At 34.3% G+C, this 15,046-nt stretch overlaps 1 protein-coding gene and 1 non-coding gene across 4 annotated transcripts in view; one reads left to right on the top strand and one right to left on the bottom strand.

Moving 5' to 3' along the window:
* The window catches only part of TBC1D19 (TBC1 domain family member 19), a 170,429-nt gene that overhangs the window by 61,631 nt on the left and 93,752 nt on the right, over positions 1-15,046 (top strand). For all 3 annotated transcript variants that reach the window (XM_061191298.1, XM_061191297.1, XM_061191299.1), the window contains 4 exons: positions 5,257-5,331; positions 6,499-6,562; positions 7,732-7,778; positions 11,689-11,799. In XM_061191298.1, coding sequence (XP_061047281.1) covers positions 5,257-5,331; positions 6,499-6,562; positions 7,732-7,778; positions 11,689-11,799 — 297 coding nt within the window. The remainder of the gene's footprint in view (positions 1-5,256; positions 5,332-6,498; positions 6,563-7,731; positions 7,779-11,688; positions 11,800-15,046) is intronic.
* LOC133092836 (U5 spliceosomal RNA) lies at positions 6,939-7,054 on the bottom strand. Its single transcript, XR_009701187.1, has one exon. It is a non-coding gene; the product is annotated as a U5 spliceosomal RNA (small nuclear RNA).

Genomic DNA, 15,046 nt, shown 5'->3' on the forward strand with positions numbered 1-15,046 from the left:
CATGTTATATATTTATTATATATTTTTTAATGACTTCTTATTTATTTTCATTACTATGAAAAAGTAGCAAGGTGATAGTTAATACCCATTTAAAGATTTCAATACAGTTGCAGTTCTTTTGTGAATCTTTTGCCTCTCATGGCTTAGAAACTACTGTATTTATAAAACTCGTGAAATACTTGAGTTAATACCATAGATTCCAATTATTAGGGAAACTGATTAGAATGCAACAATAATTTCATTTAGAGAGGATATGGGTTTAGGTAAAAGGTAATATCTTCCTATTTAAACATTTTAAATGTAAAATGCCATTCATTTTCCTTTTAAACAACATTTTAGAAGATCTTTATTTTATAAGTCTTTGGAGTAGAAACTATTGCTTTCTTCTTATTTTGTATTAATGCACTGTCATTTTTCAATAACTTATTTGCTACTTCTACTTTTTTTTGGTGCTAGGTACACACTGAAATTTTTACTTAAATAATAGCATAGAAATAACTATGATTTTTTTTGAGCATTTAGTTTTGAGACTTAGGGCTTATTTATTCACCTCCAGAAATAGGACCTGAGAAAAATTAAGTATCTGTAAAACTGGAGCTAAAGTGGACCTTCACATTTATCCAGTCCAACCTCTAGAGTTCATCTCCTTTTGGTGGAGAACTTCTGGAAACAGGAATTCACAATTTCACTGACTTAACCCGTTTTGATTAAGTCTTCTTACTTGTTGGAAAGTTTCTTTCTTGTGTTAAATGGTTACATGCTCCTTATAACATTTACTCACTGGTCTGAGCTTTGTGCTTTATAGATAGAAAGCATTCAGTACATGTTGGTCAGTGAGACAAAGGAATGAATGAATACCACTTACTCAAGATTAGAGTTCTTGAGGGAACCTAAAGGATGACCCAGCTTAAAAGCAGCCACTTGCTTCATCTTGGATTTCTCCTCATTGTCAGGAAATCTTATTACTATTTCTGATGTCTGAGTAAATGATTTCTCTGACCATCCAAGACTTCTATGAAATGACTTCTGACCATCTGACTGAAGTTCTTGCAAGCCGTACCTTGGAAAAATCCTGCCAACCTTGCCATAGATATGGAACAGGGAATAGGGAAGTGGCCAACCACTGGGGTCGCTTTTCTTTCATTATTTTTAGGATTTTCAAGGAAGTGGTATGTGTTCTGTTGTCAACTAGAAGTTTTGATATACCTGGCTTCCTATTGCTTGCTTATTGTTTTATGTTTTCTTAGGTTTATGACATATAGACTGGTGTAGCCCTTATGAACTTTTTGCAGCTTATATTATTTGTTTCTGTCTTATCCTCCCCACCCTCACTACAGGGATGCTGTTTCATTCATCTTTTAGTGACATGTGTTTAATAGGTGCACAATAAACATTTGTTGGATCTATGTCTTTTCATTATTTGAAAACTCAGCTGTTACTCCTCATTTCTCCCTTTTCTAGCCATAAAAATTTGATTTTTTCTGAATTGAACATCCTTTTCCTCTTTCCTTCTCTCAGTTTTAAGTTGTTCTTCTCTTCTGGATCATTTCCAAGTTTCCTTTTTTTTTTTTGGCTGCATCAGATCTTAGTTGCGGCACGCAGGATCTTTCGTTGTTGTGCGTGGGCTCTTTGTTGAGGTGCATGGGCTTCTCTCTGGTTGTGGTGTGCAGGTTTTCTCTCTCTAGTTGTGGTGTGCAGGCTCCAGAGCACGTGGGCTCTAGTTGTGGCACGTGGGCTCCAGAGTGCATGGGCTCTGTAGTTTGTGGCACGCAGGCTCTCTCGTTGAGGCGGGCAAGCTCAGTAGTTGTGGTGCACGGGCTTAGTTGCCACATGGCATGTGGGATCTTAGTTCCCCAACCAGGGATCAAACCCGCATCCCCTGCATTGTAAGGCAGATTCTTTACCACTGGAAAACCGGGGAAGTCCCCATTTCCAAGTTTCTGCTTTAGTTGCGGAGCACAGAAAAAATGATAATTGAATAAAACTTTGTGCAGCATTGCTTCAGTTCTTAATATTCTTTTCCATTCTACTCTCAGGTGTTCTTTTAAAACGTTTCCTCATTTGTAAAATGAGGGTAATGATACATATCTCACAGGATTAATAAAATAACATATGTAAACACATGAAAATCACATAGCTCTGTTTCCTAAATTATTTTCATTCAGAATGCTTTCTTCTAATATCTAATTTCTTTTCTTTGTAACTTTTTTCTTAACTAGTTTCTCTATATATTACATGTAACATTAAATTTAAATTTGGTAAGTTGAAATACTTGGTAAAGTGGGATATCCATTTAGGAGAACTATGATTAATCACTTAAAATTGTACTTTATTGAAAACACCTGAAGAGATGTTTTTGTTAGAAGAAGTTTTTAAAGGATAAGATAAATATGTTTCAGAATATCTTATCAAGGTATAATTATAGAAAGTATCATTCTATTTTAAATGGTCTTCATGTTTGAGTTTTTAGTAGGTTTTATGCTGTATTAAAATTGTGTATTGCAGTCTTGAAAATATGCACAGCGTATAAGCCACACATTGATGTCTGTTGTAACTTTAATTTTGTTTTTATATCTCAGAGTTATTTTCTTTTTATCAACTCAAGAGCCCTCTTATTAGTGGTTGAAAATGAGAATTTTTGGAATCATAATTCAATAGCTAGAAATTTAGTTCTTTATATAATAGGATAAGTAATACAAATTCAGGGATTGACGTCTTAATCTTTATGCAAATTTTATTTTTATAGTAATGACTGAATTAAAATTACAGTTTTTTAAATTAAACTTTCTCATACCTGCTCCCCCAACAATCTGGAGTTGGGGGAGTAAGTGACAGAAGGCTTATTAGAGGAAATTATTTTTAAGCTGAGATCTGAATTTTGAATAAGATTTATCTAGTTAAATTGGGGATAAGGATGTTGAGGGTGAAAGTGGGTTATATTTTAATAATTAAAGTTTGGTCATGAATAATGTACCCAAATGTATTTTAAGTCTTGGATCTAAGAGAACTTTTTACAGTTAAAAAAAAAAAAGAGAGAAAAGAGAGAGAGTTGAAAATAAGCCAGTAAATGGAATTCGTTTTGGGGGTATTTCATGCAATTAAAAAAAATTTTTATTAATTTTATTTATTTATTTGGCTGCATTGGGTCTTCGTTGCTGCACGCGGGCTTTCTCTAGTTGTGGTGAGCGGGGGCTACTCTTCGTTGTGCTGTGCGGGCTTCTCCCTGCAGTGGCTTCTCTTGTTGCGGAGCATGGGCTCCTGGAGTGTGGGCTTCAGTAGTTGTGGCTCACAGGCTTTAGTAGTTGTGGCTCACGGGCTCTAGAGCGCAGGCTCAGTAGTTGTGGTGCACGGGCTTAGTTGCTCTGTGGCATGTGGGATCTTCCTGGACCAGGGATTGAGCCCGTGTCCCCTGTACAGGGCGCTCCGGGTCTGCCGGCGGTGGGGGGAATGGCCACTCAGGCCCTGGCAGGGCACCTGCGTTTCAGACTTCTCTGCAGCCAGGGGCCACAGCCGGGGCGGGGCCGGGTTGCCAGCCGGGGGTGGGAAGGGGGCGGGGTCACACGGTATGGGCAGTATTTCCTGCAATATATTAAGAGTATTCTTTTATTCTTGAAAACCTATTTCTACATATTTAGTAAATTAAGCCTTATGCATTTCACACAGCTCTGTATTCCTCCTATAGATGATTTTTTTCCTGTTCATTCGTTGCTTAGGCAGTTGTATCAGATTATTTTTAAATGCTTGCAACATAATTTAGGGTAAAATCTGTTCCATTATTGAGAATTTATTATGTGCCAGACAAAGTGTGATATGTGCTATGATAGGTGAAGGAAGAGGTGCTGTGAGAACCCATAAGCAAATGTACCGAATATTATCTGGGATGAGGGGCCAGGTAAGAGAAGGCTTAATAGAGGTAAAGACCTGAAAGGTGAATAAAATTTATTCAGATAATGTAGGAATGAGTATGTTGGGATGGGAGGAGGGCATGGAGGGTTTATTCCAGATAGAGAGTAATGTATTTAAATATGTGTATTAAAGAAGAAGCTCTGAATAATGATAGCTGTAGTAAAAGCTATCAATTATTGAATGATTATTATCATTATTGTGTCACAGTTCAAAGTACTTTAATCTTTATAACAATCACATAATGGAGCTATTATTATTATTCTATTTTTATTGTCTGGTTGTAACTGTCCTTTATGGATAATGTAATATATAGTTCTCTCCTTTTCTCCTCATTTGGTCTAAATTTTGGAGCTTTGGCCTTATTTTATTTTGGTTTTAGTGAGTCAGAAGTGGTCTGTAGGCATATTTTAATAAAAAGACCAAAAAATTATGGCATTTTAGCTTGGCATTAAAAAGAATAGTTTACTAAAATATGGTATATATGGATAATCAATTTATGACTGACCATTAAAATTAACTTATTATTTCAAGTTTACAAGAAATGTAATAAATACAGTGAAAAAGTAGTAAGACCAATCCAGATTGTGACACATAAAAGACGAGTGGTCTGGACTTCTCAAAAAAGTCAATATGAAAAAGAAAAGGATGAAAGCACTCTAGATTAAGGTACAAGGAAAGAGACATAACAACCAAATGTAATGTAATGCATTCAATTTTAATGGATCTAGGATTTTTAAAAATATAAAGACATTTATGGGGATAATTGGAAATTTTTGAATATGGACTAAATATTAGATAATATGAAATATTATTGTTAGTGTTTTTAGGTGTGACAGTGGTAATGTGGTTATGTAGGAGAAGGTTCTTATTCTTAGAAAATTCATGATGAAGTATTTAGGGTAAAATATCATGTTTGGAAAAATTATAATATAACAATTTCTGTAAAATTTTATTTTACTAGGTCATTAATGGGATTCCTGAGTATCAAACATTTATAAAATGCTTAAATCTAACTTACCTTTTTATTATCTGCTGTTTTCCCTTGTAATGTTTATCACCATCTGATTGTTGATTTATATTTTTGTCTATCTTCATTCCCATCCTCCACTAGAACGTCAGTTCCATGAGGACGGAGACTTTCTGTTATTCACAGCTTACTTCACAGCACTAAGGATAGTATCTGGCACATAGTAGGCAGTAATCAATATTTGTTGAGTAAACTAATGAATAAAGATAACCAATCTCAACCAACTTCACCATTTCTATATAGCTCATAACATCTTTAATGTTTTAAAATCAGTTTTGGTACTGTTAACCAGAAATAATAATAGATTGTTCCTTATGTTTCAGGGAAGTTGGGAAAAAAGAATTTTGAAGAGTTTAAATAGTATGTGCACTGAACTGAGTATCCCACTGGCACGAAAGGTACTTTTTTTTTTTTTTGTAATTGGAATATAGTTGCTTTACAACGAAGTGAATCAGCTATTATGTATACATATATCCCCTCCCTCTTGGACCTCCCTCACACCCATCTAGGTCACCACAGAGCACGGAAAGTACTTTTAACATTTAAGTATTTTTTTGTGAATCAAGTACTAGGAAGTATCATGAAATAACTGTCAGGCAGATTTATCTTTTTTTATTACTAGTATATCAGTTTGTTTTGAAACAAAAATCTGTAAAAGGCCAATTATGTGAGTGTAGTTTATATAGGTTTCTATTATGTATGCTGTAGTGCTTTTTGTAATAAACCTATATCTTGAGAATAAATATAGACAGCAGTATAGGTGATTTGGAGATTTGTCTTATAAATACACTTTAAAGATTTTAATTACCTTTAGTCTCCTTACTTGAATGATTTGTCATCTCTGCAGAACTATTTAGATCTAATACTCAACATTTATCTGTCACTCTGGGCTTCGAGAGGGGAGAGGTGAAAAAGGAGAGAAAAGCCACTTGAGAAATATTCTGGATTCTTTATAGCTGCTCATGAGTAGGAGAGAACGTTTCTCTTCACTTCATTCTCCCAACCTGCTATTTATTTCCTGCTGTTGGACAGGATATAGTGAATGTACTTTGGATAATATCCAAGCACAAGTCACTGAAGGCACCAGAAGGATGGTGTAAAAAAAAAGATAAATTTATATGAAAAACTGTCTAAATATGTAGTATTGTATAATATACTGTCTTTCATATAGGAAGATGATGCTACTGACTCTCAGTCACACTCTCTTGGCCAGTCCCCCTTGCAATGCATTTCTGAGATTGCTGGATGGGGTAAGAGATGTAGTATGTGGCTGAGGAGCAGTTTTTCTTTGTGAAATTTTACTAGCCAGCACAGATCATTTACCTTCTATTCTTGGACTCATTAGCACCACATTGTAACTGAACCACTGAGACTACGTATAATGTAATAGTTAAATAATGTAATTTAAGTGTAATTCCCTAAAAAGCTAACCATATGTAATGAAATTATTTTTTCTTGTGTTATGGTAGCTTATTTAAGCTTTTAGATAAGGTATTGATTCTTATTTTTCGGCTGCATTGCTTAACATCACAAAACAAAACCAATTTTAAAATTACCTTTTTTAGAGGCCAGTTGGAGAACAGAAAGAACTTCTCAATAAATGGAATGAAATGGGAACTGATGAGCCAGGTATATGTAAAACTCTTTTCAAAATGTGGTAGTGGGAAAAAACAATTGCCTCCTTAATTGTGAATCCAAAATAACAATATTAACAATTTTTTTGGAAAGATAGCAACTTTCCCTCTCCACTAATTTACTATCATCTGATTTTTTTTGCTCAAACTTCTACTTTGAAGTTTAAAATTCCTAACTTTGGTCAGTGTTCTCCATTATTTTGAGGATATTTAAATCAGTTATCTTTTTTTAAAGCAGCAGTTGAAAACATTTTTATAAAAGAGTAAATTAAATCATTCAGTGGATTTCATAGACAAATGTTTTTCAAACTTTAATTACATTGAGATGTTAAAGATGGATTAAATGTGGAAAAGTTTGTTTTTGTTTTACTAGTCCTGCCAAAGCAAGGCCTCAAAAAATTTATTAAACACTCAGATTTGTTTCTCTCCACGAAAATCTTTAGTAAAAGGCAAGAGATTTATTTGATCTGAAGAGAAACCAGAGTATATGTGGAACAGTTTTAATACTTCTAAAATGTTTTTAATAATTTATTTTGGTTCATTTTAATGTTTAAAATTGAGTCAATCAATTTTATAAACATATAATGAGTGAGAACTCTAACATTTACTATGATAAACAGATACATATATAAAATTGTTTAGGTAGACATGTACATAATTCCTCACCACTCCTTCTTAAAAAAAAGTTGAGGGGGGTGGGTACTGGGCAAGAAATTGTGCCATATTAAAGGGAGCAGTGTGTTACAGAAGTTCAAAAGGGAGAACAGTTCAATACAACTACAGGAATTCACTAAGAATGCATTGTTTGTATTCTAAGTACTTTGAGAATTCTCATATAGAATTCTCTGTTCTCATATAGAACTTTCATATTATACTGACATTGTTTTTCAATTCAACTACAAATAATCTATTACAAATTTATCAAAGGGGGGACTCTTTATTTCTGCTAGAGTATGTCACCTAGGCTGTCAAGGGAAGGGACTATCTTTTTATTTTTATTGGCCCAGTACTTAACACAATGTATGACAAATAACTGATATTCTGCAAATGTTTGAATTAATCTAGCTGAATAGCAACATATGAAAGAATCATTAAAATTTATTATTAATAAGAATTTTTATGTTATAATTAAAATTTTGTTTTAATCTATCTTATTAATTCTAGATTTAAGCCTTTTCAGGCCTGTTTATGCACCTAAGGATTTTCTCGAGGTAGGTTCTATTGACTAAATATATATATATATATTAATGAGGTAAAAATGCAAAAGAAATGATGGTATAAGAACATCTCCAGGCAGAGGAATCACCATGTAAAAAGCCCCAGAGCCATTGAAGCAGTAGAATAACATGATTATATTATATTTGGAAATTGCTCTTGGAAAATACATTGGAGTGTGGAAAAATTAGAGGGAAGTAAATCAGGAAGATTTGATTAAAAAATAGTGACTGTAAATCATGTAGCCTGCTTCCTGGCACATATAGGTGCTCAGTGAATTGTTTCCTTTTTTACTTCCTCCCTGTTCTAGTAGTTCAGGCAAGGCATGATAAAGGTCTGAACTAAGAGAACAGCATTCAAAATGGAAAGAATTCAACAGACTTGAGAGATTTTAAGGAAGATTTGGGAACCGATTAGATCTAAGGAGTATGAGAAAAAAAAAAACCAAACATAAAGATAACCTTTAAGTGTCTAGATTGGGTTAACTGGGCAGAGGTAACTTGCCCTTGAGATAGAGAATACAGGAGGAGAAACAGGTCCATTAGTGAAGATGATGAGCTTAATTAAGTTTGAGAGGCATATTGAGCATTCAAGTGGAACTCTTCAGTAGGCAGTTACAACTCACTAATTATTTTAATTCACCTGTCTTTGATTCCACTTTTTCTCTTGTACCTTACATGTAATCCATCAGCAAATCCTTTCAGCTTTACCTTTGAAGTATATCCAGAATCCATCCACTTCTTACTACAATCATTCCTATTTCACTGGTCCAAGCAGGCATCTCTTGTCTGGACTATTTCAGTAGCCTCTTAATTGCTCTTTCTGCTTCTAAACTGCCCACCTAGAATCTGTCCTTTTGTTCTTAGCAGAGTTTCTAGAGGAAGACTTGTAAGTACAATTCTGAAGAAGCCACTTTTCTGGTATCCAGTGGCTTCCTATCTCCTTCTACTTAAAAACCAAAGTCATGACAGTGGCCTAAAACATCCTGCTTGGTCTGTTACACCACCACCTCTCTGAGTTCATCTCCTATTACTTTTTCTCCTGATTTGTTCTACTCCAGCTATTTTAGCCTCCTTGCTTTACCTTGGCTTCCGCCCATTTGTGAGGGCCTTTTGCTCCTTGTTTTCTCTGCCTGCAGTGCTTTTCCCCCAGATACTTGTGTGTACATTCCCCTCACTCCTTATGTCTTTGCTTAAATGTCACATTCTCAACATAAAGAATATGGTCAATAATATTGTAATAACTTTATATGGGTACAGATGGTTACTAGACTTATTGTGGTGATCATTTCACAATGTATGCAAATGTCAAATCACTTTGTAGTACACCTGAAACTAACATAATATTGTATGTCAACTATATTTCAATTATTTTTTATTTCAATTAAAAAAAAGAACATTCATGGAAAAAATTCAAACACATACACACACACAAAAATGTCGCCTTCTCAGCAAAGCCTTCCCTGGCTCCCCTGGTTGGAACTCCTTATAGCCCTTTCCTACTTTGTTTTTCTCCATAGCATTTAGCATCATATAACATACTATTTTCCTATTTGGCTTATTGCCTGCCTTATCCTATTAGATGGAAGTTTTGTTCACTGCTGCAACAATTACAGAGTCAAGTCAGATAACTGAAAAGGCTCAACAAGACTTCACCCACAAGGATACACCCACATAAGGCTTTCTTTCAGCAAGAGAAAGAAAATACATGCAAATACAAAGAGATAGGAATTTCCAGACACATCTCCCAGGCCCCTTTCTCAGGTGCACAGGATGCACTTTGTCTTTGGGTTATGAATCTCCAAGGTACATGCAAGATACTTTGGTCTTGGGAGTCGAGGCACAAGTTTTCTGAGGGGTCTTTTATACCCCACTGGTAATTCAGATGTAAACCAGCAATCTGTACATTTTTTTCAATAAACAATGTAAGTAAACTGATATGGAGTTCCTTCAGGGGACATTAAATAGCACATTATAAATGACTAGTTAGTGCATTTTACCCCATCTTGGCCAAGGGTTACTACTAGATGTCCAGGTATCCCTGAAGATAAGATAGAGCTACCATAAACCAGCTGCAGCTGCAAGCTGATCCTATCCTTAACTGTTCTCTCTCCAACAGGTAGAATAGTGCTTAGCACATCATGGCTCAGTAAATGTGTTGAGTGAATGAGTAAACGAATGATTGAATCTTTCACATTTTATTTTTATTTCTTTTCTGAACCTGTTGTCTCTGATACCAGTTTGCCAGCATAGAACATTGTTAGAAATTATTTCAGGCCTTTAGAATTGTAAGCAGTATCTTTTTAACTTTAAAGAAAAATTACTTTGGTTTGAAACTGCCTTTATGGTTCTAGCATTATTTCTCTTAGCTTATTAAAGATTTCTCCCAAACTCTTTCCTTTTCTAGCACTTAAATTTCATGTAATTTTTTATGGTTGTCTTTAACTATGTTTTCTCCTTAATAATCATAGTGTTCTGTGGCCTTCAGGACTGTTGCTGAATTGATCCTTTTATTAGTCATGCTGAGATTCTTCCTTAACTCAAGCAAATTTTCTATAATCATTTCTTTAGTTATAGTTTCTGCTTTTCTAATATTTTCTCTTTTCTATTGCCCACATATTCATAGTTTCTTTTTCTTTTCAATTCTGTGTTTTTGAGTTTCCCATGCAAGTATGATCCCTTATTTGTGTAATTACACTAAAATTGTGTTATTCTATATTAGTCTGTATTTAACACTGTTGATTCTTTGCTAAATCCTTTTTCTTTTTTTTTTTTAAACAAATACCTTTGATATTTTTAGTTTCAATTTAGTGTTTGCAATTTTAGGAAACTCTTTTGGCCTTATAGCATATTCCATTTTATCAGCCATTAGTTATCAGTTTATGAATGCCTTCTTCAGATATGATAGTGTTTCTGTCATTCTAATTTCCTTCCTTGGATTCATGGTGGTTTCTTTCCCTCAACAGTTTCAATTTTTAAATATTTTTGAAATTATTATTATTCTCTCCCCAAAATGTGTGTTGTTAGAAAAATAAGAAAACATATGTAAGAAGAAAATTTAAAACAAAAATTACTCATAATGCCATCATACAGCAATAAATACTACTATACTGTAACTTTTTAATTTAATAAACATATTGTGATATTAATTGAGGCATATTACACTGTATTTTGTATGAATTAAACATAATTTATTTAGGTAATTTCCTCTAATGGAATGTTTAAGTTGTCTCATGTTTTTCTGTTTTATAAGAGAACAGTACTTCCTTGATGTTTTTTTCTGCACTATCTCTGCAAACAGCTTTAATTATTTCCATAATCACACTGAAAGAAGTGAGATTCCTAGAGTAAAGGCTGTGCAAATATCTAAGGTTTTTTTTAATCTAGTTAATTTTGAAAAATATATAAATCCGTCTTTCTTGTTAGTTTGGCTTCTGAAAAATGTTTTTTCCCTTTGGGTTTGGTTTAGCGGCAAAACCTTATGATGTTATTCACTGTCTTTCTATAAACCTTGTCAGTATCTGTTTTTAAAAGAGTTAGAGTTGGTTCTGAAATTTTCCCTGGCAAATATTACAATCAAGCAATTTAAATTTTTCTGTCATTTTCCCTGGTAAAATATTATAATCAAACAATTCTTTTTACCATCAGAAAGTTTTTCTTTCTAACTAAATTTTTAATTTTTTAGTTTTATATGGTAGATCATCTGTTGGAATATTAAATTAAAAACATATTTATAGTATGTTAACATTTTAATACAATTTTATAGTTTTCCGAATGTAATTAAAGTATATGCATAACCCAGATAGTTTTTAGTCTTGTGATATATACTAAGATTATTACTGCCAATTTTATAAGTGTAAATAGTCAATAAAGAAACTAACCAATTATGTTGGATTTGTTTTTAAAGGTATTAATTAATCTTCGCAACCCAAATTATGAAAATGGTGATTCTCATAGTTTCAGGACTCATTTGGGTTTAATCCAAGTTCCTCTAAAAGTAAAGGACATCCCTGAATTGGTAAGTATAGGCATTTAAAAATAAATTAACATATTTTAGAGGGCAACTATTAGAAATATATTATAGTGCAGCATATATCTAAAGCAGTAGGACAATCTGCTCATTAAATAAATGAATAAAAGGAAAAGTTTCTTTTTTATTGTAAGTATGTTGTATAGAGAGTGAGTTGCTTTGCTAGTAGGATTAAAGATGAGCTTTCCTTGACCTATAAATGCTTTTGCTTATTTCTTATTTTAATAAACAGCATAGATTCATAAGACAGCCTTGTTGGAATTTGGGTGCCTGATGTATGGCTATAAAACTGATTGAAACTAATTGTGAATTTTATAAAAAAATTTTTTAAAGAATGTACATTTCATTTAATTCACCCAAACTTTATTAAGCTCATAACATGGTGAGACACTGAGGGAGATAAAAGAACATAAGATGAGTTAAAGGCTCTCTTTGCTCTGGAGACTGTCACATTTTGATAAGGACATTAGTTTTAAAATAGAGTAATTATAGAAAGGTGGGAAAATTTCCTGATAAAGGAGTTAAGAAATTACCATCACTCCTTCTTTTGTTAATTACCCCAAAACGATAAGGAGTACAGAAATGTAAATACTGTCTTTGATGAAAGTAAGAAACAACTTGTAACTCTAAGCTTTAAAGTATTAAGATAGAGAGCTGATGGGAGAATGAAGAATGACGCAAACATGAAGATGGTCAAGACTTAATGCCTCTAAAAGGTGGGAGGTATGGATGACAAGTGTGACAGTAATCAATTTATTATCTTTCAGCTCCAAATCTACCTTTTTTAAAAATTGAAGTATAGTTGATTTACAATATTGTATTAGTTTCAGGGGTACAACAAAGTGATTCAGTTATACACACACACACATATTCTTTTTCAGATTTTTTTCCATTATAAGTTATTACAAGATATTGAATATAGTTCCCTGTGCTATACAGTAAATCCTTGTTTTTTATCTATTTTATATATAGTAGTGTATATCTGTTAATCCCATACTCCTAATTTATCCCCCTTTGGTAACCATAAGTTTGTTTTCTATGTCTGTGAGTCTGTTTCTGTTTTGTAAATAAATTCATTTGTATTATTTTTTTAGATCCCACGTATAAGTGATATCATATAATATTTGTCTTTGTCTGGCTTACTTCACTTAGTATGATAATCTCTAGATCCATATCTATTGCTGCAAATGGTAATATTTCATTCTTTTTTATGGTAAGCAATATTCCATTATATATATATATACCACATCTTCTTTATATATTCATCTGTTGATGGTCACTTAGGTTGCTTCCATGTCTTGACTATTATAAATAGTGCTGCTATGAACATTGGAATGCAAATATATTTTCGAATTAGAGTTTTTTTCTTTTCCTGGTGTATGCCCAGGAGTGGGATTGCTAGATCATATGGTAACTTTATTCTTAGTTTTTTAAGGAACCTCCATACTGTTTTCCACAACGGGTGCACCAATTTACATTCCTACAAACAGTGTAGGAGGGTTCCCTTTTCTCCACACCCTCTCCAGCATTTATTATTTATAGACTTTTTGATGATGACCATTCTGACCAGTGTGAAGTGATACTTCATTGTAGTTTTGCAAATCTGCCTTTTTTGCTCTGTTTTATTATACTGGAGCTGGACCTTATAAACATTTCTTTTTTGCCAACTAGCTTGATGTTAGGCTTTGTCAATAGAGGATTCTGGAGGGACATTGCAAGACAATAGCAGGACAAAGGGACTTTCCATGTACAGAAGCCAGCAGATCAGCAAACAGAAGACCCAGTAGCACTCACCTTGGCAGCCCTCAGGCAACCAGCTCCAGCCTGTACTCTCTGGCAAGGTTTTTCTTCACCTCTGGTCTGCACATTCCTGTGGCAGGCATACCCTCTCCTTAAAAGTCTGAATCTCAGTCTTGAGGGCGTTGTGGGACCCTTTCCTGAGTTCTTAGTTCCTTCTTGGTTCACCCGCCTGCTTAGAAGTCATAGTTCCTTTCTGCATTTGCTAATTCTGTTTTTCCCTGTTCACATTTCTGGTATGGTTTCTATTTCTTGGTGGGACTCTGACTGATACAAAAAGCCAGATGATTTTTCTCCCTTGAACTTTGGAAAGGATCAAGAATTGGAGACACCACATGTTATAGAGTCGCTGAGGAGACATAGGGCTGAAAGTGGAGATTGTGTGAAAGTCTGTATCAGGAGGGGTTAGACCCCCAGACTCTTCTCATCCTGCATATTCCGGTGACTCTTCCTCCCTCACAGAAGACCAGAGGTGTGTTAATCACTACAGAAACAGAATCAGAAAGGCTATAAACTCAGTGACCTCAGACATAGAGCTGAACAGGAATGAGGCACGGTATTGAAAACAGAGGAATTAAGTGAAAGTTGACCGAATAGTGAACTAATACCCTTGTCCCCTACCACCACCACTATGCCTGACCAGTCTCTCATTCTTCACCCTCCACCAACTTTAGAATGCCAGAGAAAAGGCTAACAGAGATTTGGAGAACCCTTACCGGGGGGGGGAAAAAAAAGAAAAGAAAAATAGCTGGCTGGCTATAATTGCTTCACAGTGAAGTCCACCACACTCTGCCCAGTTCTCACAGACAGAGCTTCCAGTCAGTCGTTAATCGCCTCAACCCTAAATATAACTGACCAGCCTAGGATCTCCAGATACTTGAAATCTTCCAATTTTAAAGGCATAGGTCAAAACTAAAACAAATAAACAAAAAAAAAAAAAAAAAGAAGAAGAAACAGCCAATTTAGGGAATGAGTGCTTATTATGACCACCAATAGTTATTTCAGGCTTGAATTTACATCTACACTCACAAGGTACAATAGGCCAAAACCTGGTGCGAGGTTCATCTAGATTTGCAAAATGATACAGGACAGAAAACATGGCATGTCAGTATATCACGTAGATCTTCACTGGAAGTCCTTGCAGCCAACCAGATGCTACTTCCTAGCCCCACAAGGAATGCATGCAATTGGAAGTGCCAAGGCTACATAGGCACAGCATAGGAAAGTCTCATATGCAGTAGGAACTATTTCTTATAATGCACATGAGCATAGCTTCCAAGTCCTCTCAAGGGGCACACCAGGTAGCTAAGACCTGTGTTTTCCATTAGATTTTTATAGTCCACTTACAGTCCTCCATTTCAGATGTAATTTACCAGTCAAGGGTCATATTTTTTCAGTAAATTATATTGCTTAGTAATATAGCTGGCTTTCCTCTCCA

Source organism: Eubalaena glacialis, chromosome 5 (genome assembly GCF_028564815.1).
Source record: "Eubalaena glacialis isolate mEubGla1 chromosome 5, mEubGla1.1.hap2.+ XY, whole genome shotgun sequence".
Taxonomy (NCBI): Eukaryota; Metazoa; Chordata; class Mammalia; order Artiodactyla; family Balaenidae; genus Eubalaena; species Eubalaena glacialis.